Here is a 20,120-nt window from a genome sequence, read left to right as displayed (position 1 = left end):
TACTGAAAAATATGCGTTTTCGATGTTTTAGAACCGTCCACGCACAAATCATGCGAAAACCGCTAATGTCCAGGTTATTGCTGGGAGTTTGTGATGAAACTGATTCTATGTACCGTAATTGTTCGGAATTTTATTTTTTTAACTTTATGTAAATGATCATCTACTGCTTTAACATCTTTAGAATGAATTTTGAAAACATCAAACGGCTCCAAAACTTGGCGATTTTTACGAATCATGCGAAAACCACTAATGTCCAGAGTCCTTTCTTTTTAATTATTCCATCCCAGACAGAAGAGGAGCTGGAAACTGTTATCAGGGATCCTTTTCTACAATCCATTCTTGTAATAATCAACTTCTGAACATTTTTTAAAAGGCTTCTACAGTTTTTTGCAGTTTACTCTACATAAGAGAAAATGGACATCAGCGGTTTTAGCATGAGCCGATTCAATTAACAATGCCAGTTAGGCATCAGTTGGACTAAGTTGAGTCCAATAATGACGTCAGACTGGACCAGTTGATAATGTCTGTGATGGATTTTTTTCCAAGATAATGTTGATGTTAACCGGCTAATGTGGACAGATTTTTTTTTTTTATTTGATATGCAAAATCAATTTCCATGATGACTGTGTTTTCAATGATCTCTTACTTTTAATTTTTCCAGACGGACGACGGTGAAGACGATTTAAAAAAAGGAACACAGTTGTTGGAAATATATGCCCTAGAAATTCAGATGTATACTGCACAGAAAAATAATAAAAAGCTGAAAGCCCTTTATGAACAGTCACTCCACATCAAATCGGCTATTCCGCATCCTCTTATCATGGGAGTCATAAGAGGTTAGTCTGTTTATTTCTTCTACTGAAATATTGATTGATAAAGATAACCGGAAAAAATAAAACCATTCAGTACCGCCTGGAGCTAACAAGTTGTATAAAAGTAGCATTTGTAGCAAAAGTCTGCTTTCATTAATTTCTGGCGATCAGAGAAAATATTCACCTTGTAGAAAATTTTCTAAGACAAAAACTGTGAGAAACTCGATTTTAGGCCCCTTAAATTGCTAAAATTCTCGTACTTGGCCATAGGTATACTCCCTCACCTCATGCGATATTCCCTCAGAGATCATGAACCAATATTTCCGTTATCTGTCCTTGTTGTCGTTGATGTCTTCTCCCGAGAAATTCTTTGAGTGAAGGAGCTCATCTGTGACAAAAGGTAGGGTTGTTTTGAAGACTAATTTTTAAGAGCATGCAAAATATCCCAATTCCATAATATGTGTCAAAAGATACAAAATTGTATGAGTCCAAATTTGAAAGAAAGAATAAAAATAATAGAAGTAACTTTCCTCAAAGTTCATCCCCTTAGTTTACTGACCTAAAAGAAAGAAAGAATTGGATAGTAGGGTGGAGGGACAATATATTTTTTTCGATTTCCAATGACAAGTAGTGCAAAAAGTTGCCTCTTGGCATTCAATAGACAAGGAAAAAATCCTGGCTCTATATAAGATAACGCTTTCATCGAAAACATAAGGCTCAAAGTCTCATGATCTCAAAATTTAATTTTTACCACGGTTTTTTCCCAAGATAATTTAAAGATGATTGAAAAGACACAGCTGATATGCACCATATATGATTTAGTGGATAATTTGAGACAGAGAATCGATTTTTGTGGTCGTAAAATCGATATATCGAATTTAAATATCGATTATTTTTGATACTTTGTCTAAAAAATAGATTTTTTCGTGAAGAATTTCGCACACCTCTTATGGAAAAGTGCACCACGATGGATTTTTAATTTTTTTATTGCATTCGATTCTCCTAATGATGCTGATCAAAAGTTATCGTGCGTCAACTCTCCACGATGCACCGTTTTTGCAAAAATCGCCTGAGAAGATTGCAATCCTTTAATAATTTTGTTTATTTTTTAAATAATTTTTTTATTCTTTAATTTATTTAATCGTTTTTAAATGTATTTAATTTCATTAAGATTTATTGTTAACGTTCAACATAATTCGTTCTCCAAGGCACAATGTATGTATGGTCTAAATTAAGATTTATTTCTACTGAGAGAACTTGAAGGTTTCCATTCGCAACATTTGTTTTTTCATTCTACCTAATAAAAAGTTAAATTGGCAAGAAAGTCAAATAAGGCAAGCAGAAGTTTTTGATTTTGAAAGCAACGCTGATGCTGAGTCATCCGTTGTACTCCATAAATTCACTTGGATTACATTTTGAAATTAGGTAATTATTGGAAATATCCGTATTTTAAACTTAAACTCACTTTATGATCGAATGTTAAAAGAAAACTAAATGAAATTGGCAACAGTGTAGTTTTTAATACCAAATGTCGCCTTAGGATTAACAAAAGTACCCCTTATTTTGCCTCACATATGAACCATCGACACTTTTTCTATCTTGTCTCCAGTGAAAAAAACAGCAGAAAATAGACATTTTTATAGATTAAAGATGTAAACTTTGCAGCACTGTATTATTGTATCCTGATATAAATGATACTGTGCATCCACAAGTATCGTTAATTGTTGATTTAATGCCCTAAAACACAGTATTTCATGGAAATCAGTTTGTGAAAAAGAAACTTTAACAAATGAGTATTATTAAAGCTCAAAAATGTAAACTTTGCAACGTTGTACTGCTAAGACAAGGCTTATCCAGATTATGTAGCATCGCGTCCAAGATATTGGACTCCATGCCCACCCTTGATATACGTGCCTGTTCATCTCGTTCAAGATCTTGGACTCCATGCTCATCGCTAAACTTCTCACTTCTTTGCTTGAGCATGGAGTCCAAAATCAAGCAAACCTCCCTTGGTTTTAAAGTTCCTCATAATAGAACATCGTATACTTCGCTTATCTAATCTAACTTTAACTAACTTAACCTAACCTAACCTTACCTAACCTAACCTAACCCAAGCAATCACAATTTTTTTCGAGGACATATTTTTTCGCCTTTATTTCACAAAAATTGTCCTAATACATTCTTGGACCCTATGCTCGTGTATTGTCCGAGAATACCTGCATCCTATAATTTTGGACGCTATACTCACTTCGATTTTTCGAAAAAATTATCCGTAGTTAAAGTGAGTATGGAGTCCAAGATCTTGGACGTGATGAGCAACCGAACATACATAGCTGAGCATGGAGTCCAATATCATGGACGCGATGCTACATTACCCTTATCCATGAGTCAAAACTTTTGATGGAGACTTTTTACATCATAGTTTTTTAATTTCGCTGTGTGTTAGTATTGTAAAGTTCCTTGAAGTTGGTTTATTGAAAGAAATCCATAAACAGGGTGTCTACCAGTCCCCAAAAGTCCCCTATGTCCCCGGTTATCCCCGATTTTGGAAGGGTGTCCCTGATATCCCGGAAAGTCCCCAATTTTCTTGTTCTGATCCCCCAACAAATGACAAAAATCATCCTAAACACCGGCATTTCAAATTTTCTGGCCACCCGTGGTGGCGCGGTATGACCAGGAATAAAAAAACTGAAATGTTGCTTGGTTTTTCATATGCGTTCATCAGTTCAGCATGACTTGTAAAATTAGTCGTATAAAATATACATGCCTTTCAACGCTCTAACTAGCTCCATTTCTCTTACTATTTCGGGGGAAAAAGTCCCCGATTTTCTTTAGAAAAACACCCCTTAAAGTCCCAAATTTTGGTTTTTTATAACTGGTAGACACCCTGATAAAAATATGAAAATTTTTAAGACCCAAGTGTGCAAATTTTGCAACGCTGTATCTGGGAAACTAGACATGTACTCCAGCTAAAATTTTTACCGGAGGCTTTCCTCATCATAAGGTTTCATTTAGGCCATCTACAAATGAAATCCCTGGGTTTCAAAAAAGGGACCACTTTTTGGGAGGCTCTTTGCTGCACTTATTATTCGACATACGTAACAAGGAAAATATGAAATTTTATTGATAGAGTACAAAAGAGAGAAACTATCAGGAAAAAAGATAAAATTAGAGTAGGGAGAGTGTGACTAGCTAAGAAATTGCGTTCACTCAGACAATGCATCACCTATGGTCTGATTTTGACGAGTGTGTCAGCATATCGATTCTTCGATCACAAAAATTGATTCTCTGACTCAAATTATCTACAAAATCATGTATTATGCGTATCAGGTGTTTCTTTTCAATCATCTATAAATTATCTTAGAAAAAAAAACACTGTAAAAACGAAAAGTTGAGATTATGAGAATTCGAGCCCCACGTTTTCGATGAAAGTGTTATCCTATAGAGCCAGGATTTTTCCCTCGTCCATTTGGTGTCAGGAGGCAACTTTTTTTCACTACCTGTGATCGGGGTTCAAAAAAAAATGCTGTACCACTCCGCTCTATTGGATAGTGTTCTGATCATGAACACAGAGTTTTGGAGATGAGACAGCACTGAATTCAAGGACTTAATCTTCACTTGACTGCATGAGAATTGTCAACAATATCGCATTTCTTTTTCAGAATGTGGTGGTAAAATGCACTTAAGAGAGGGTGAGTTTGAAAAAGCCCATACTGATTTCTTTGAAGCCTTTAAAAATTATGATGAATCTGGAAGTCCTAGAAGGACAACATGCTTGAAATACCTTGTTTTAGCCAATATGTAAGTATCAAACAAATTTCAAGTCTCCAACTTTTCTTTGCGTCGGCGTCTTAAATGAACCTGTCATGGCCACTCATATGAGCTACCAAACTGGTAACAACTTATTCATCCATCATGTCAATATTTTTGATGGACAATCAGAAATCCCCATCAAATCTCTCGCATACATTCCATGCCGTGGCCCTGTAACATGTTGTACATCCTTTGCCCTATTTACTACTGTGCAAGCATACATGGTCATCTAGGAGTCCCTTCTACCCCCTCTAACTTTTTATCTAATTGATGTGAAGATTTGAAACTTGGGGTACTTTCCTAGGTCAAAGGGAGCTACCTTTTGGTCTTCTAAAATGTTTGGGAGGAGCCCCTGTGGGTGGGCAACGAACTCCAACGAGTCATTCCATGTCAACCGGTGCCACTGTGAAAATGTGACCCCCTAAGAATTTCATGAAAGAGCTTGATGTAAAAACGGCTTTTTTCGCCCCCCCCCCCCCTGAAATTTCCTCAAACTTTGTCTACTGATAAGTCATACTTGTGCGCTTCTTTTCCTAAATTTTCAGACCCCAAAAAATTTTTTTTTGGGGGGGTTGGGGGGGAAGGGGTTTGAAGTCAAAACCTGTAAACTTCGATATCTCTCGAATGAAGAAAGATATCGAGGACCGGTATGGACGAAAAATCGTTTAAAATTACATACCTAAAGAATCTAAAAGTCAAAATCCCGATCTCACATTTTGAAGTTAACATATCTGTTTTTTCAGTTTTTGAGTCAAAATAATTTCTTTTAAACAAAGGATACACAAAGTACTCAATTTTTTATTTGAACCAAAAGCAGTGTTTTAAATTTTTCGTCTTCTTTGTATCCAACGAGTGGTCTATTAAGCTGGGGAACCAAAGGGTTCAAGAGTTATGGACGATTGAGGTTTCCACTCTACGCGAGCCGACTGATTTTCGCGCGCCAAACTATGGTTCCAAAGTCAGATTTAGGTGTTAATGAATCAGATTAAATGTTCAAACCGTGCAAAATATATTTTTAGGGATTCTTGAGGATTGGTGAGTTCAGAAATTACAGACACTTCAAAAAAATTCACCTTTTTCCGCAGCGCATCTTTAGAGGCCCACTGAATGGCCGGCCGGTCAACGCTCCGTGGGCCTTTGAAAAAGTGTTCCGAAGCTGCAATTCTAAAGAAGTTAATTTTTTGGAGATATCTGTAATTTCTAAACTCAGCGACCCTCAAGAATCCCTAAAAATGCATTTTGCATGGTTTGAACATTTAATCTGATTCATTATCCCCCAAATCCGGCCTTGGAACCATAGTTTGGCGCGCGAAAATCGGTCGGCTCGCGTAGAGCGGAGACCTCAATCGTCCATAACTTTTGAACCCTTTGGACTCGTTGGATGCAAAAAAGACGAACAATTTACAACACTGGTTTTGGTTCACATATAAAATTGAGTACTTTGTGTATCCTTTGTTGAAAAAAAATTTTCTTGACTCAAAAACTGAAAAAAGCAGATTTGTTCACATGAAAATGTGATTTCGGGATTTTGACCTTTAGATTCTTGAAGTATGCAATTCTAGACGATTTTTCGTCCAAACCTGACTTCGATACCTTTTTTAGTTCGAGAGATATTGAGGTCCACAGGTTTTGACTTCCACCCCCCCCCCCCCCCCCGCCAGCGCTCCCATTTAGGAAAAGAAGCCACTCTAGTGTCGTAAAGAAGCCCTGAGAAAATGCTTTTTAGACATGTCTTACAAAATTGAGCTTCACTCAAAATTTTTTCTAGTGCAAATTTTAATTTTCAATATGATATAACTCAAAATTGGACCTTTTGATTTCTTGGAAAATTTTACGAGATAATTACGACACCTTCCATTATGCGTATGCAGAATTTCTGACTGTAGACTTGGTGGAGTCAAAATTTACAGGAGAGAAAGTTCGGAGATGCGGAACTGTGCAGCGGCTTATGCAGTCTCCAGTCCCGAGTCCCGGGAATAGTCTCCAAACTGGGGTCGTAACACGGGCATACTAGATTTGTATTGCGCGATCAGCTGTCTCGGCCCGAGTTCGAGTAACATTCCTGGAATTCGGGATTGAAGACTGCGTAAGCCACGGCACAGTTTCGCATATCCGACCTTTTCTTTCTGTAACTTTTGACTCCAATGAGTCTCCTTTCTGAAATTTTGCACACGCGTAGTCGAAGGTGTCCTAAACATCTCGAAATTTTCAAAGAAATCGGAAGCTGCAATTTCGTGTTACATCGTTCTGAGAATTAAAACTTGCGCTAGAAAAAATTTTGAGTTTAGCCCAATTTTGTTAGACATGTCTGAAAAACTCTTAATCAGGGCCTTTTAACGACACCAGAACCGTTGATTTTGCATGAGCCGCTCCGAAGTTACAAATCAGTAAAGTGGTAGCATCCCTCAAAAACGGCCAACTTTCAGTGCCTATTAAAAGCCCATTGGGTGGTCAAATCAACTTAAAGTTGGACTTTTACAAAGCTGTGTATGCACACAAAGTATGCTAAATTTCATGAAGTTCTGAGGGGGTCACTTTTTCAAAGTGGCGCCAGTTGGCATGGAATGACCCCAACACGGTGCTCCTGAACGGAGTTTAAATGGAAGTTGACTGCTGAAGACTGCTCCGCGCTAATTTAAAATATGCATATACAAGAAAAGCAAACGAACTGATTCAAGGATGGCTGAGCAGTTCAGCAATCATCGAATGAGAATTTCACTCCTCCGTTTTGTTTAAAACGTTGTTTCGACAGATCTCTACGGCCCTGTTATGCTTTTCTTTGGTACCACTGTTGTGATAGCCAGGGCCAGCCAGAGCAGCCGTAAGTGCAATCTGTGATGAGCCTCGAGACTTATTAGACCATTTGCTAAACGCGGCTCATACAGGAAGCTACTTGCACGTATAGTAATCCTCTTACCCCTCTCTCCCCCACGCGCCTGACCACTGCGTCGACTTCTCGAGAGGAACAATGCCCCGGCGGCCGCCGCGCCGAGACCCTCACCCTATTACTTACGCTTGATTAACCATTTCACAGTCACGCTAGGATTCATCCAATTAAATAAAACAAAATTGTTGCGCGTGTATTTAGCACTTTTTTCCTTACTCTCCATTAATACACGAATGAAAAGAGGCCTCATTCATAAAAATCGGCCAAATAGAAGAGAAGTTACAGAATTCGAAATCTGAAGAAATCAACAAAACTTCTCCATACAGAAAATGAAATGAAGGGGAAAAAAAGAAATGTATAAATTACAATTAAATATATTTGTAATTGACCTCGGAATTTGATAAGCAATTCAATTATATAATGGAGAAAAAATTGGGAGAAATTACAGAAAATTCGCATCTTGCAAGAGGCTTCCTTGTAAGAATTTTGACCTGAAGACAATGGTCGAATAGCAGCAATACTCCAAACGATACACAGTGTGCTTGAACGAGTAAACATTTTTCATACGTCCAAATAGAAATTTTTTTATATTTTTAACTACAGTGTCTCTTGAGTCGTTTAAGCAAAAAAAAAAAAAAAAAAAAAATCCGTCGAAATTCTGGAAAATAAAGGCGCTTTAAAAGTATTCTGGGGCTATAATAACTAAATCACCGGTAATAAATCCCGTTATATTATTAAAAAGAAATTGAATCCATAGTTTAATGCCTTAGTTTCTTGAATACAGTTATTTTAAGCACTCAAACATTTATACCACCAATTTTAGCCATGGGGTGATTTCTTGAGAGCCGATAATATCACGAATTTCTCATAGAACCCTTCAAAAATGGCTTGCTTTTTGGGAGCCGATTCGGCCACCGAACCGGGGTTTAAATGGAAGCTGATAATAACCCAAAGCTCTGAGAAAAATTTTGAGAGGAGAGTAGGAACGGTTTCTAAGTATTGAGGAGAGGCGGGCAAAGTGGCTAAAATCCGATCCAATTTTGCCGTTTTTCTGTTGAATTGATGTTGCCGCGGACTTCCGACTGTGTCCACACAAAGTTCCTGTTCAGCATATCGATCCATAAGTATTTTTACACGTAGAGTCTAATTTTCACGTCAGGGAGCCGACATATTTCGATTTTTTCGATTTTATATGGAAAATTGATGGTTTTTCAGGATTGAAATTACTTATTATTGTTTCATGAAAAATAAATGCACCCAAAATGACTTTAGCATATTGACTTTTACATATTTGCACTCACGAAATTGATTCGTAAATTCAAGGAGTGGGTACATCGACCTGGTATATCAAGTCTCTGCGATTTTTTCGGCAAATTGGTAGATTTTCGGGATGTAGATTGCTTCCTTTCAATTCATGAATGAATAAAGTATGGATATGGTTGAACTGCTTTGACAAAATCTAGCTTGACATATTTAATGCAATTGCATTTATATCGAGTCAATTTCTTTTTAATAATATAACAGGATTTATACTACCGGTGATTGGGGTATTTTAGCCCCAAAATACCTTTAAATCGATTTTATCTTTCAGGATTTCGACAGAATTTTTCCTTACTTCCTTTAAATTATTCCGTAGCACTTTTCTTCAAGAATCTGATAAGATTTTGGTGGAGGCAGATCAAAAAACTTAAACTCGTTTGAATGGCTTTCTATATTCACAATACACAGTCTTGTCAAGGTGCGTCGTTGACCTCGTAGTGTTGGATCGTGAATTCTCCTGTTGTGCCGCTTGCTTATTTTGAAATCTCTGTGAATGAAAACCAATGAGGTTCATATGTGAGGGTTAATGACGCGCCCCATCGACAGATTGTGTTGGAGGTCACTGCTTGTTTTTATTTATTATTTATGTCCCCGTGCTTCAGAAATCCTGGAGGTAACATTCCTCCAAATTTTACATTTTTGACCGTGAAGTTTTCGTGTAACGCCGAATCAAAAGAAAAATTAGAGTTAGTTTTTCGCGTGCATTTGGACCAACTGATAGCATATCATTATTTTGAAACGGACGCTACTAAAATGAATGAAAAAACCAGCATGTAAATTTACAGCCAGATACGGTACATATGTCCAGAACAAAATCAGTAAAATGGCAACCAGACGATCTTGCAGTTTCGAAAGGACAAATTTTTACAACAATTACGAAAGTGTTGTGTACTAAGTCAGTGTTGTATGGACAAGTGGAAAAAATGAGGGAGAAATGATTGCTAAAACAAGTTTTTGATTGAGTACCACCTGCAAAAAGCCAAGGGATATGTCCCATAAAGGGCTGGCGATAGGGTGTTGACAAAGAGATTTGTCAGTAGCTGTAGAACCTCTGAGAAGATAGGCACATGTGGAGTTTGGGTGTCGCACAACGCCAGAGTGGGTTGTAGGAGCGACTTATATGTGTGTATTACAACATGGGTTATAACACAATATGTAAAATTACTCATGGATAAAGAAAAAAGTCTGCAAGATATCGTGCGAAACGCCATCATTTTATCGCCAAATCCGTAATTTGAAGTTTGAAGCTTGGTAACGTTGAAACGGCTGTAAAGAAAAATTAGGTCAAAGTCAGCGAACATTGTAATGCAATGTCCGAAATACCTAAATAGCCTCTCAAAACACATTCAATTCACCATAGAACATATGAGTAATAACCAAATTAATTTCTTAGATCTTACTGTAATTGTCGACAAGGATAACCTCATCCAATTCAAAATATTTCGTAAACCTACAGCCGCTAATAAGTATGTTTTCCATTCCACTTAGCCACAAACATAGACAAGAGGAAATCGGAATTATCCAGAATATTGCTAAAATTAATGGATTCCCTAAATATATTGTCAACAAAATTTTAAGGAGACATAAAAAACAGCACTCTGATGCTAACAGCAATGAGGCTAAAAAACCCAAAAATAATGACAAATGTGTAAAAATTGATTATTTTGGCCCTGTTAGCTCAAAAATTAGCAATTGTTTAAAAAAAACTGAGTACAAAACAGCTTTTAAGACTAATAACAGCGTACTAAACAATATAAGGAAGGTCATCGAAAAAATCAAAGAAGGTAAAGGCAATAGTGGTAATAGTAAGAATGTAACTGGCGTTTACCATTTAGATTTTAATTCATGCAAGAAAATATATATCGGAAAAACTGAATCTCAATCAACTGTAGAGTTAATGAACACATGACACTTCCATCCTCGAACGTATTAAAGCACATCAAAACAGAAAATCATCAGATAAAAGAAATTAAAATTCTACACAAAAACAGGGACAGAAAAATGCTTAGCGTCCTAGAAAAATATGAAATAACTAAGGCAGTAAAAAGAGGGGAAGAATTATTAAATGTACAAAAAGAGGTAGATATGGCAACTAATCCCCTGTACCTAAAATGTGCTGCCATCTCTGATGAGAAGCAGGCACTAAACCTACATTGACATTGTTTTGATTATTAAGACTGATCTAATAGCTTGTTATCAATTGTTACCTTGCTTGAAATTTAAAGTATGGCAGCGGCCTTTGTGATATCAATTTTGTTACCCTAACGATGAGGCGTTTGCTTCGAAAAGCTTAAGTACAAATTTATTAATAAAATGTAAGTGATTTTTGAAAACATTTTTTGCATTATTTCTAGCACTCGGCTACAACCCAAACTCCTAAAAATTAGGTAATGAGAACTTTTCAAGTAATTAGTACCTCGGACTGGAGAATAACAAATTAAAAATCCGATCAATATATTAAGACAGGGGCCCTGCCCTTGCCATCATGTCATCTCCAAACTCAAAATTTTGAAGTTTAAAACTTTGCAATGTTGCAACAGGAGCAAATAATACTGACCAACTTAATGCCAACGTTTAACCCGTATATGTTTAACATTACTCTTTTGAGTGTAATACTCGTTTAATGCAGACCAACTTAATGTATATATGTAACTCATATGTGCTTGGCATTTCACTGTTGAGTGTGACACTTGTATAAGGCTGATCAACTAAATGCTAACATACAGGGTGAGCGGAAAGTCCCCGACCCCCTGTCTAACTTTTGAACGCATGCATATATCAAAACGAAATTTTGAGAATGCTTCTAGATCAATAAGAGCTACTTTGTGGCACATCCAAAATTTTTTGAAAGCGCCCCTCCCGCGAGGGGCGCTCACTATCTCGGAATTTTCAAATGATAACCCCCCTTTTGTAATACATCGTTGGGAAGGTAATGAAAATGAATGAAGAAACTTTTTGGCGCAAACCGAAGGTAGCAACGACTTTTTGCTCTCGCGTTATCCTGGGGCAAAGTTCAAAATGAGCCTGTTTTCATAAAATTGTAAGCCCGGATCAGAGAAGTACAGAAAGGCGAGCAAGGCGAAAAAATTCTCGGCATTGCATGTACTTTCAGGAAAACAATCGTCGGAAACCTTACCGTCCAAGCCCAGAGTGATTTTAGCCCCCGTCCCGCTATAAACAGTCTTTTTTGCGGGAGGGGCGGACCAGTTCACTCGAGGCGGAAGTATGCACCTTTTTGAAGGTAACGCAGTCACCTGACGCAGCCCAGGCTATTTGCAGGGTGAGGGGGGGGGGGCGGCATCGCCTCTGTAGAAGGACTATTGAACGGGGTACGAAATTAAAATCCACAGTGTAAGTTTCCTCATCTAAATTTTATTGAGAATGTATTGGACACTTCAAAACTTTCTAAAAAATAATGAGTCGGAAAATGTCGGTTTTTGTCATTGTTAATTCACACAAACCGCTCGCAGAAAAACCATGGCCCACTAGAGTCAAATTGAGCAGTAAGTCGTTTCAGTATACTTTACTATGGAAGAATTTCCCTGTGGTCTAACTTCTGGACAAAATAAAAAATACCTTGTACTAGAAGAGTAGGAACATGTGTGTGGAACCAAATTCTAGCAATTCGCTGGATGTAAGGGGTTGATATCAATGCCTAATTTGGCTCACGATAATTATGATTATTTTGCAAGCAAGAAATGCACTTTGTTACGTGAAGAACAAACGTTTATTCTTCTTTTTTGAATTGATTTGAAAGTTTTTGATGCATTCAACGTTTTCTGCCTGAAATTTCGATGAGAAAACATGCTGTAGTGCTCAGTTTTTTACCCTATCCAGTGGTCCATTTGTATTTTTTTCAACAGGTATAGGTATTTACTGCAAATTTAAATTAACTGCATTTAAGGAAATCCTCTAAGGATATATACATATATATTTATATAACAAGGTGGAGAAATGGTGCTGGGTCCACACCATTTCACAGAGAAAACAAAGCCAAGAAATTCCAAAAATTATAATTCGAGTCAAAAATAAATTTTTTTAACTCTATTGAGTTCCAGTACTAAACTGAGAGAGGAGAGTGTTCAGCTCAGGCATGTATAACATGCATAATTGATGTTTTAGCCGCTGAGGAGGGGGTTAGTTGCTTCGGCCCACAACGTACGGTTTTTATACATATGTGTGTGTTTTTACAGCTTTTATCCCAACTTTTGTGTCATCGTTTATATCATGTCGTGCTACGAATAATTTTATCCATACATATATGTATTTATAGATTTTTATATCTTTAGCTTGAGGTGTAATAATATACTTACCATCATTTTTTCTATTTTTAGGTTAATGAAGTCAGGCATCAATCCATTCGACTCTCAGGAAGCCAAGCCGTATAAAAATGATCCTGAAATCCTAGCAATGACTAATTTAGTCTCTTCCTATCAAAATAATGATATCAATGAATTTGAAAGTATCATCAAGCAACACCGGAGGAACATCATGGATGATCCATTTATTAAGGAACACATAGAAGGTAATACTCTCCCGCAAGCTTCAGAAAAGAGCGTTATCATTTTCATTTTATTTCTATCATCCAGTGAGGCTGTCTACAAAGCTGATTACCTGTCTTTTCTTAGCAAATATTATTAGCTATCAAATTGCAGTTTGTGTGGTTTTAAAGATCTCCTAGATACCTTTAAAACAATAAACAAGACCTTGTGAAGAGCTGTTAATAAAAACTAGACAACTGATGACTCGTGAGTCGTGACTAATTACATATATGATTTGGTTTTGAAAGTAATGTCTTCAGTTCATCCCTCCAAAATTTTTTTTCTTTGAGGGAAAAAAGAAAAAAAGAAGTATAATTTAGATCGTGTATTCAGAAAAAATGTGAAATCAAACCTTAATTCAGTTAATTGAATGAAAGTTGGTTTTCCTCATCAGACGACTCAGCTTCTTGATTTTTTTCAAATCTCCTTTTATCATTTTTCACGTAGAGCTGAGTGAAGATTCATGATTGTTAGCTACTCCCTCTACTACACTCTGGTCTAAATTGCCTTCTTCATAAGAAATCCTCATTTAAAAATGAGCATCTCCCATAAACCAAATTCTAAACAATAATGAATCATTTAGTCTATTGTGGCCCTTTTATAGATTCCACTCATTACGAATGAAACACGGTCGATACTCTAGTGTGCGTTGGACAAAAGCGTGCCCCAAAACTAGAACAAAAACAAATTTTAAAAAAAGTTGAGAAAACCAATAAAGAAATTTGTTCATACAGGGTGTCCCAAAAGTCCCTTCCCCCCTCTAAAATTTTACCTAATTAATATTTTAAAACGAAACTTTGGGGATGTTCATCGATCAATGTTAGCTACTTTTGGGGCCCCCCCCCCGTGGGGAGGGGCTGCGGACCCCAAATTTTTTTTTCAAATAGCAGCTCCCCTTTTGTGACACATCAATCAAAAAAGGATAAAAAACAAAATTTTTTGGCGCAAACCGCAAGTCAAAATCTTAATTTTTGCCAAAATGGCGGCCGATCGAAGTTCAAAATAATGGAAATTTGACATCTCCGTTTTTTTGACGGATTGCGACGAAAAATGGTACCCGACGGTTTTTTTGGGACGAGGAAAACGATTCTGGCATTAATTTTCCGGACATCCTGTCCTTCTCAAAATGGCGGCGGTCAAAATGGCGACCTGGAGCGGTAAGGGAATATTTAGGCTGTTTATCGGTGGATTTGCATGAAACGTTGCATTGGGGGGTATTTAGGCATGAGAAAAACGAATCGCTCATTGGATTTTTGAAATTCTGAAGAACTTCAAAGTGGCGCCGGAAAAATAATGGAAACTTGGAATTACAGACGTTTACGGTTGGATTCGCATGAAACTCGGCCGCCATTTTGAAAGTGTCTGACATTTTAAAAATTTAAAGCTAGAAGCCATTCGTGTCGAACCAGAAACCAACAAAACCCCAAGTTCATGAGAATCCAACCGCAAACGTATGTAATTCCAAGTTTCCACCATTTTTCGGGCGCTATTTTGTAGTTATTCAGAATTTAAAATATCCAATGAGAAATTCGTTTTTATCATGCCTAAATACCTCCAATGCAAAGTTTCATGCAAATCCACCGATAAACAGCCTAAATATTCCCTTACCGCTCCTGGTCGCCATTTTGACCGCCACCATTTTGAGAATGACAGGATGTCCAGAAAACTAATGCCAAAATCTTTTTCCTCGTCCCAAAAAACCGTCGGTTACCAGTTTTCGTCCCAATCCGTCCAAAAAATGGACATGTCAAATTTTCATGATTTTGAACTTTGACCGGCCGCCATTTTGTCAAAAATTAAGATTTTGACTTGCGGTTTGCGCCAAAAATTTTCTTTTATTTATCCTCTTTTGATCGATGTGTCACAAAGGGGGATTGCTATTTGGAAAAAAAAGTTGGGGTCCGCAGCCCCTCCCCACGGGGGGGGGGGCCCCAAAAGTAGCTAACATTGATCGATGAACATCCGTAAAGTTTCGTTTTAAAATATTAATTAGGTAAAATTTTAGAGGGGGTGGAAGGGACTTTCGGGACACCCTGTATAGTTTCCATGGTAACACCAATGGACCACTAGACAAGGTACGAATTTCAGCATTCTGATTCATGCTGCCTAACCATAATTTCACGTAGAACACGATGCACACAACGAAAATTACCGAAATCAACTCCTTACGAAGATATTCAATAATTCTCAATGCGTTAATTCAAACCACCCGCTCATGAAAACTCAATGCTCTACTTGATTCACATCTCGCGCTAAACGTTTTATCATGACAGTCTCTGCGATATAAAAATCTGGCAACCTCAATCTTGACGCTTTGGCTCAGCTATAGCAAATTGCTTATAGTTTGAACAAATGAACAACACATGGTGGGAAATGAACATTGCTAGATTGAGAAGATTGCTGAAACCGTTGTAGTGCGCGATTTGACTCGCGTAGAGCTTTGAGTTTCTTGTGAGCGGGCAGTTCAAATTCCTTGTAACCAATGTGAAATTAAAACTCAATATCTTCGTTAAGAGTTGGTTACAGTTATTTTCGTTGCGTGAATCGTGTTCTGCCTGAAATTTTAATTAAGAAACATGTATTAGAATCCTTTAATTCGTACCTTGTCTAGTGGTCCATTGTGTTGATTATTCAAAGAAACCAAATCATTTTTCCCCTTCAATAAAAATAATGCTGAACATCATGGAGGAGTACATTAAACCAACTCTAAACTGTGTCAATCAGTCACTTTTTGACTTGCTACACTCCAGAAGATCTTGTTTTATGAGAATTCAAGAGGCTTTGAAAACTAAGCAAACTTCTTAGTAAAAGTTTTACTACCTACGTTTTAAAATATATTTTGGTCTGCGACATGATTTAAACATTTTTATCACGATAGGCATTTTGATGATGGAGAAAACGGATAACATATTTTGAAATAACACCTTATTTCGATTTATTTTACAATCGTACCATAGTCAGTGACAATTATTCAGTCAACAAAGAAGACAGCATTCGTCATAATTTCAAAACAAATTCAGGGCAAATAGTGGCAAATTATGAACTACATTCATGTATATCCTAAATGGTACAGCAGGATAAATACACTATCGAGATAGGGCTAATGATGGTCATCAAGGGCTCCCCTAGGGTGCGTCAAAAAAAATGAAAGTCTGAAATGTTCCGCTCTCCAGGCGGCAATCGATGACGTTTGGTAAGAAAGCATGTTTGCCATAATTTGGGTCAATTTCAACCATTATAAATAGTACCAAAGGTCAATTTTGTGATGAAATTACGATATTTAGGTTTAGACCTCGATTTCGTACAAAAAACTCGATTTTACGCTGAAATCGTGCGTTTACAAGAAAAATGCCACATAACTCAAGTTGCAGAGGATGAAATTTTACTCTAGTAAGACGTCTTTGTAAACGATAAAAATAAAATTGAGCTAGAAAAACTCACCTCCGTTTTTATTTTTTTAGTCCTCAGAATTTCCGAGGTCTTACAAAGTAGCGGTTTAAAAGACTCATTTTTCACGAAAATAAGTCGAAACAGGGTGTAAATGAACTGTAGGCAAGTGTTGAGGATGCAGATGTCATCAGAACTTCCTCAGTTTCAAAAAAAATTCCAACTATTTTGCACAATCCTCCAAAAAGTGTACAGCTCGAGAAGCAGGATCGTCCTACAATAGTAAGGGAGAAATGCCGTTTGACCGGAAAAAATTGCGTAACAAACTTTCCCTATGTAATCATCATCAGTAGGTCCCCCTGAACGACTTCCTAAAAGTTAAAAATGGTCGCCCCCCCCCCCCCCCGGAACACCCCTCAAAGTGCTCAAAAGTGAAAATGGCGGCCGTAATGAGGTCTGGGAAATCGGTATTTAAAAATTCTCATTCTGTCTCATGTGAGGTATCATTTCATATGTAATTTTGATCGTAGATTTCATAAATGAACTCCACAAGGCCCCCCAGTCAAAGAGGGCGCTCCAAATCAAAGATGGCTGCCAAATGTGACAGGCAGAAGGTTGCATTTTTTTAAATATTCATCAAAGGAACAAGGCAAGCGCAAGGGGTCTCCATTTCTTTGTAAATATAGTCGTAAACTTCATAAATGAAGGCATAACCCCCCCCCCCCCCCCCCCATCAAGAGAAGCGTCTGGAATCCAAGATTAAGTTTATGATGTGTCTAGTGTCTACAACATTGTACAGTTTTTAGTTGCCTAGTTACTTCTCCCTGCTGTTGTCTTTGTGCTAAAAATATATAAGGTATTGCGATCCAGTTTGTTTTCCTCCCGTATTTGAGATTGTTTTAGTTATTGATTAGTATAGCTATTGAAAATAGCTTCATTTGGTGACCTTGATGTGATTATGTACTCGAAATCTCTTGTCAAATTAAAAAAAATAATAATAAGGAATTAGAGTGAAGATGAAATGTTTGTACTTGAGATAACCTAAAAAAAAAAGAGAGAAAAAGAAGACGTTGCGTTTAACACTTTGACAAGGGCATTTCTTACTAATTTATTATTGAGAATGCAGTGAGCGGTTTTGGCCTCCATTCGATAATAATATAAATGCAGTGAGCGATATTGTCGCACACATACAAACTGAGAGCTTAAAAGCTACATCATAGAGAATTTAGTGAGCGATATTTTCGCCTCCATTCCCGATGTGAACTCATGAATTAAGCTTGGATAGAAATAAGATCGCAGTGAGCGGTATTTTCGCCTCCATTCATATCCTTGCGATACTTGTGTAAGACCTGGGCCTAGGCTTCTCAATCGATAGTACAGAGGGGGTGTCTCGACAGGAACGAAAATTTTTTTAAAAAAAAAAACGCATTGCTAGGTACATTGTTGCCAGGCGAGCTTGATGATGGATTGATGAAAATTGTGTAAATCCATTTTTTGATTCGTAATGCGGTTAAAAGCGGTTAAGTGCGGTTCTTAAAAAAAAAAAAAAAAAAAATGAAAAATAATAAAAATAATGAAGAAATCAAAAACTGCGAAGGCATCTAATTCCCAAATCAGACCAACGCTTTCCACTCCTGCTCATCATGAAAAGTTAAATGAATTATTAACCTCAAAAGAACAATTGGAGCGTTAGCTGTTTAATTTTAAGAAATCTGTGGAAGGTGATGTTTCCTCACTATCAGCAATAAAAGCACGGTATGATGAATCAGCAGCATTGTTGCCACATTATTTCAAAATTTTGCGTGAAATTACAAATATTGATAATAGTTATGTTGATGGAGATAACTTCGATAAGTTTGGAAGCACTTACTATGAAACGGTTGGACAAGCTAAAGAACTATTGGAGACGCAACCAAGTGTGTTTCCAGTAGCCAAACCCACAACAGCTTTGAAAACTAAGTTAAAACCACCAGAATTACCGACCCTTTTTGGAGCTTATAAGCAATGGCCTTCGTTTTTCCAAATGTTCAATTCTCTAGTTCATTAAAACATGAACTTAACGGAGATCATCAAATTTCATTATTTACGGTCGTCTTTATCAGGAAAAGCCCTCTCTTTGATCAGAAGCATCGACTTTACGGAAGCAAATTATTTAGTTGCGATTCAAACTTTGAGAGATGAATTCGAAAATAAAAAAATAATAATACGTAATCATTGCGAAGCGATCGTCAATCTTGGTTTCCCCACATGTTTTCGTAAGAAAAAGGAAACATTGACAGCAAAAGACTTAGAAAATATACACAACAAAATTAATCAGGCGGTACAATCACTGAATGCTTTGAAGGTGGATATTAGTTCTTGGGATCCACTAGTGGTTCATCTAGCAACTGCAAAATTCGATCCAAGCACACTGACGGAATGGGAAAAGGTGGCGCCTACCAAGGATCCCCGAGGGCTTCGAGAGCTACCTGAGTTTTTAAAGAAACGCTCATTTTTACTTGAATCGGTAGAGCGCAGGAAGTCACAGTCAATTCCGAGGGACAATTACAAGAAATCGGTGGAAAAGAGAAAAGCAACAACGAAAACTCTGTGCTATGTGCAGCATGAAAAACGACCTAAATTGCAATGCACGGAACAAAAACAAAAATTAAGGTCGTGTTTACTCTGTCAGGGAAAGCACCCCTTGGCATTTTGCACAAAATTTAACAAGTTGTCTCATCAAGAAAAATTAAAATTTATAAAACCAAAATATATGTGTCAATGCTGCTTGAAAAGACATCTGGGTAAATGCACTAATGCTCCATGTTTCAAGTGCGCTAAGCCTCATCATTTCTTATTGCACGATGACGAGCCCATTTATAAATCTATGGATGAGGAACCTGAACTTTCAGCAAGCAACTCAAACCCAAAGAATATATGACTAGCTACAGTTCAGTTACAAATTTTTGCGAACAGATAACTTCATAAATGCAAGGCTTTATTGGATTCAGGCGCTCAAGGATCGTTTCTCACCGAGGAGAAGGCAGAAATGCTCAAACTTCCATATACATCTGTCAACTGTGAAGTGTCCGGAAAGAGTGAATCTATCGGTTCAATCTCTCTATAAGTCTTCGATTATGCAGATTCCTTGTCTCGTTATCAGCAGTCTTCCAATTGAAATTCCATCTGTACAGGAACACATTATGAGTGTGGCTATAAGGGCAGGAGTTCCGCAGGGTTCTTGTCTTTCTCCTCTTCTATACTCTCTCTTCACCACGGACATCCCACAGTCTGAGAAGGGGGGAAAGTTGGGCATTTATGCAGACGATACTCTCGTGCTAACATCGTCTCGAAGTTACAGGGAGGCACGTTTTAACGCTC

The 20,120-nt window shown here is 37.3% G+C and overlaps 1 protein-coding gene and 1 long non-coding RNA gene across 3 annotated transcripts in view; one reads left to right on the top strand and one right to left on the bottom strand.

The window, feature by feature from the left end:
• Nucleotides 1–20,120, top strand: part of alien (COP9 signalosome complex subunit 2 alien) — a 106,520-nt gene that overhangs the window by 69,166 nt on the left and 17,234 nt on the right. For both annotated transcript variants that reach the window (XM_072298083.1, XM_019052856.2), the window contains exons 5-7: nucleotides 662–836; nucleotides 4,475–4,613; nucleotides 13,167–13,357. In XM_072298083.1, the coding sequence (XP_072154184.1) occupies nucleotides 662–836; nucleotides 4,475–4,613; nucleotides 13,167–13,357 (505 nt within the window). The remainder of the gene's footprint in view (nucleotides 1–661; nucleotides 837–4,474; nucleotides 4,614–13,166; nucleotides 13,358–20,120) is intronic.
• On the bottom strand, nucleotides 7,871–13,159 carry LOC140224250 (uncharacterized). Its single transcript, XR_011899554.1, has 2 exons — nucleotides 10,661–13,159; nucleotides 7,871–10,098 (listed from the first exon to the last, which is right to left on the bottom strand). It is a non-coding gene; the product is annotated as an uncharacterized lncRNA (long non-coding RNA).

This window comes from Bemisia tabaci, chromosome 1 (assembly GCF_918797505.1).
Source record: "Bemisia tabaci chromosome 1, PGI_BMITA_v3".
In the NCBI taxonomy this organism is placed as follows: Eukaryota; Metazoa; Arthropoda; class Insecta; order Hemiptera; family Aleyrodidae; genus Bemisia; species Bemisia tabaci.
Note: the sequence above shows the minus strand (reverse complement) of the source record. Positions and strands in the feature narration are given on the sequence as shown.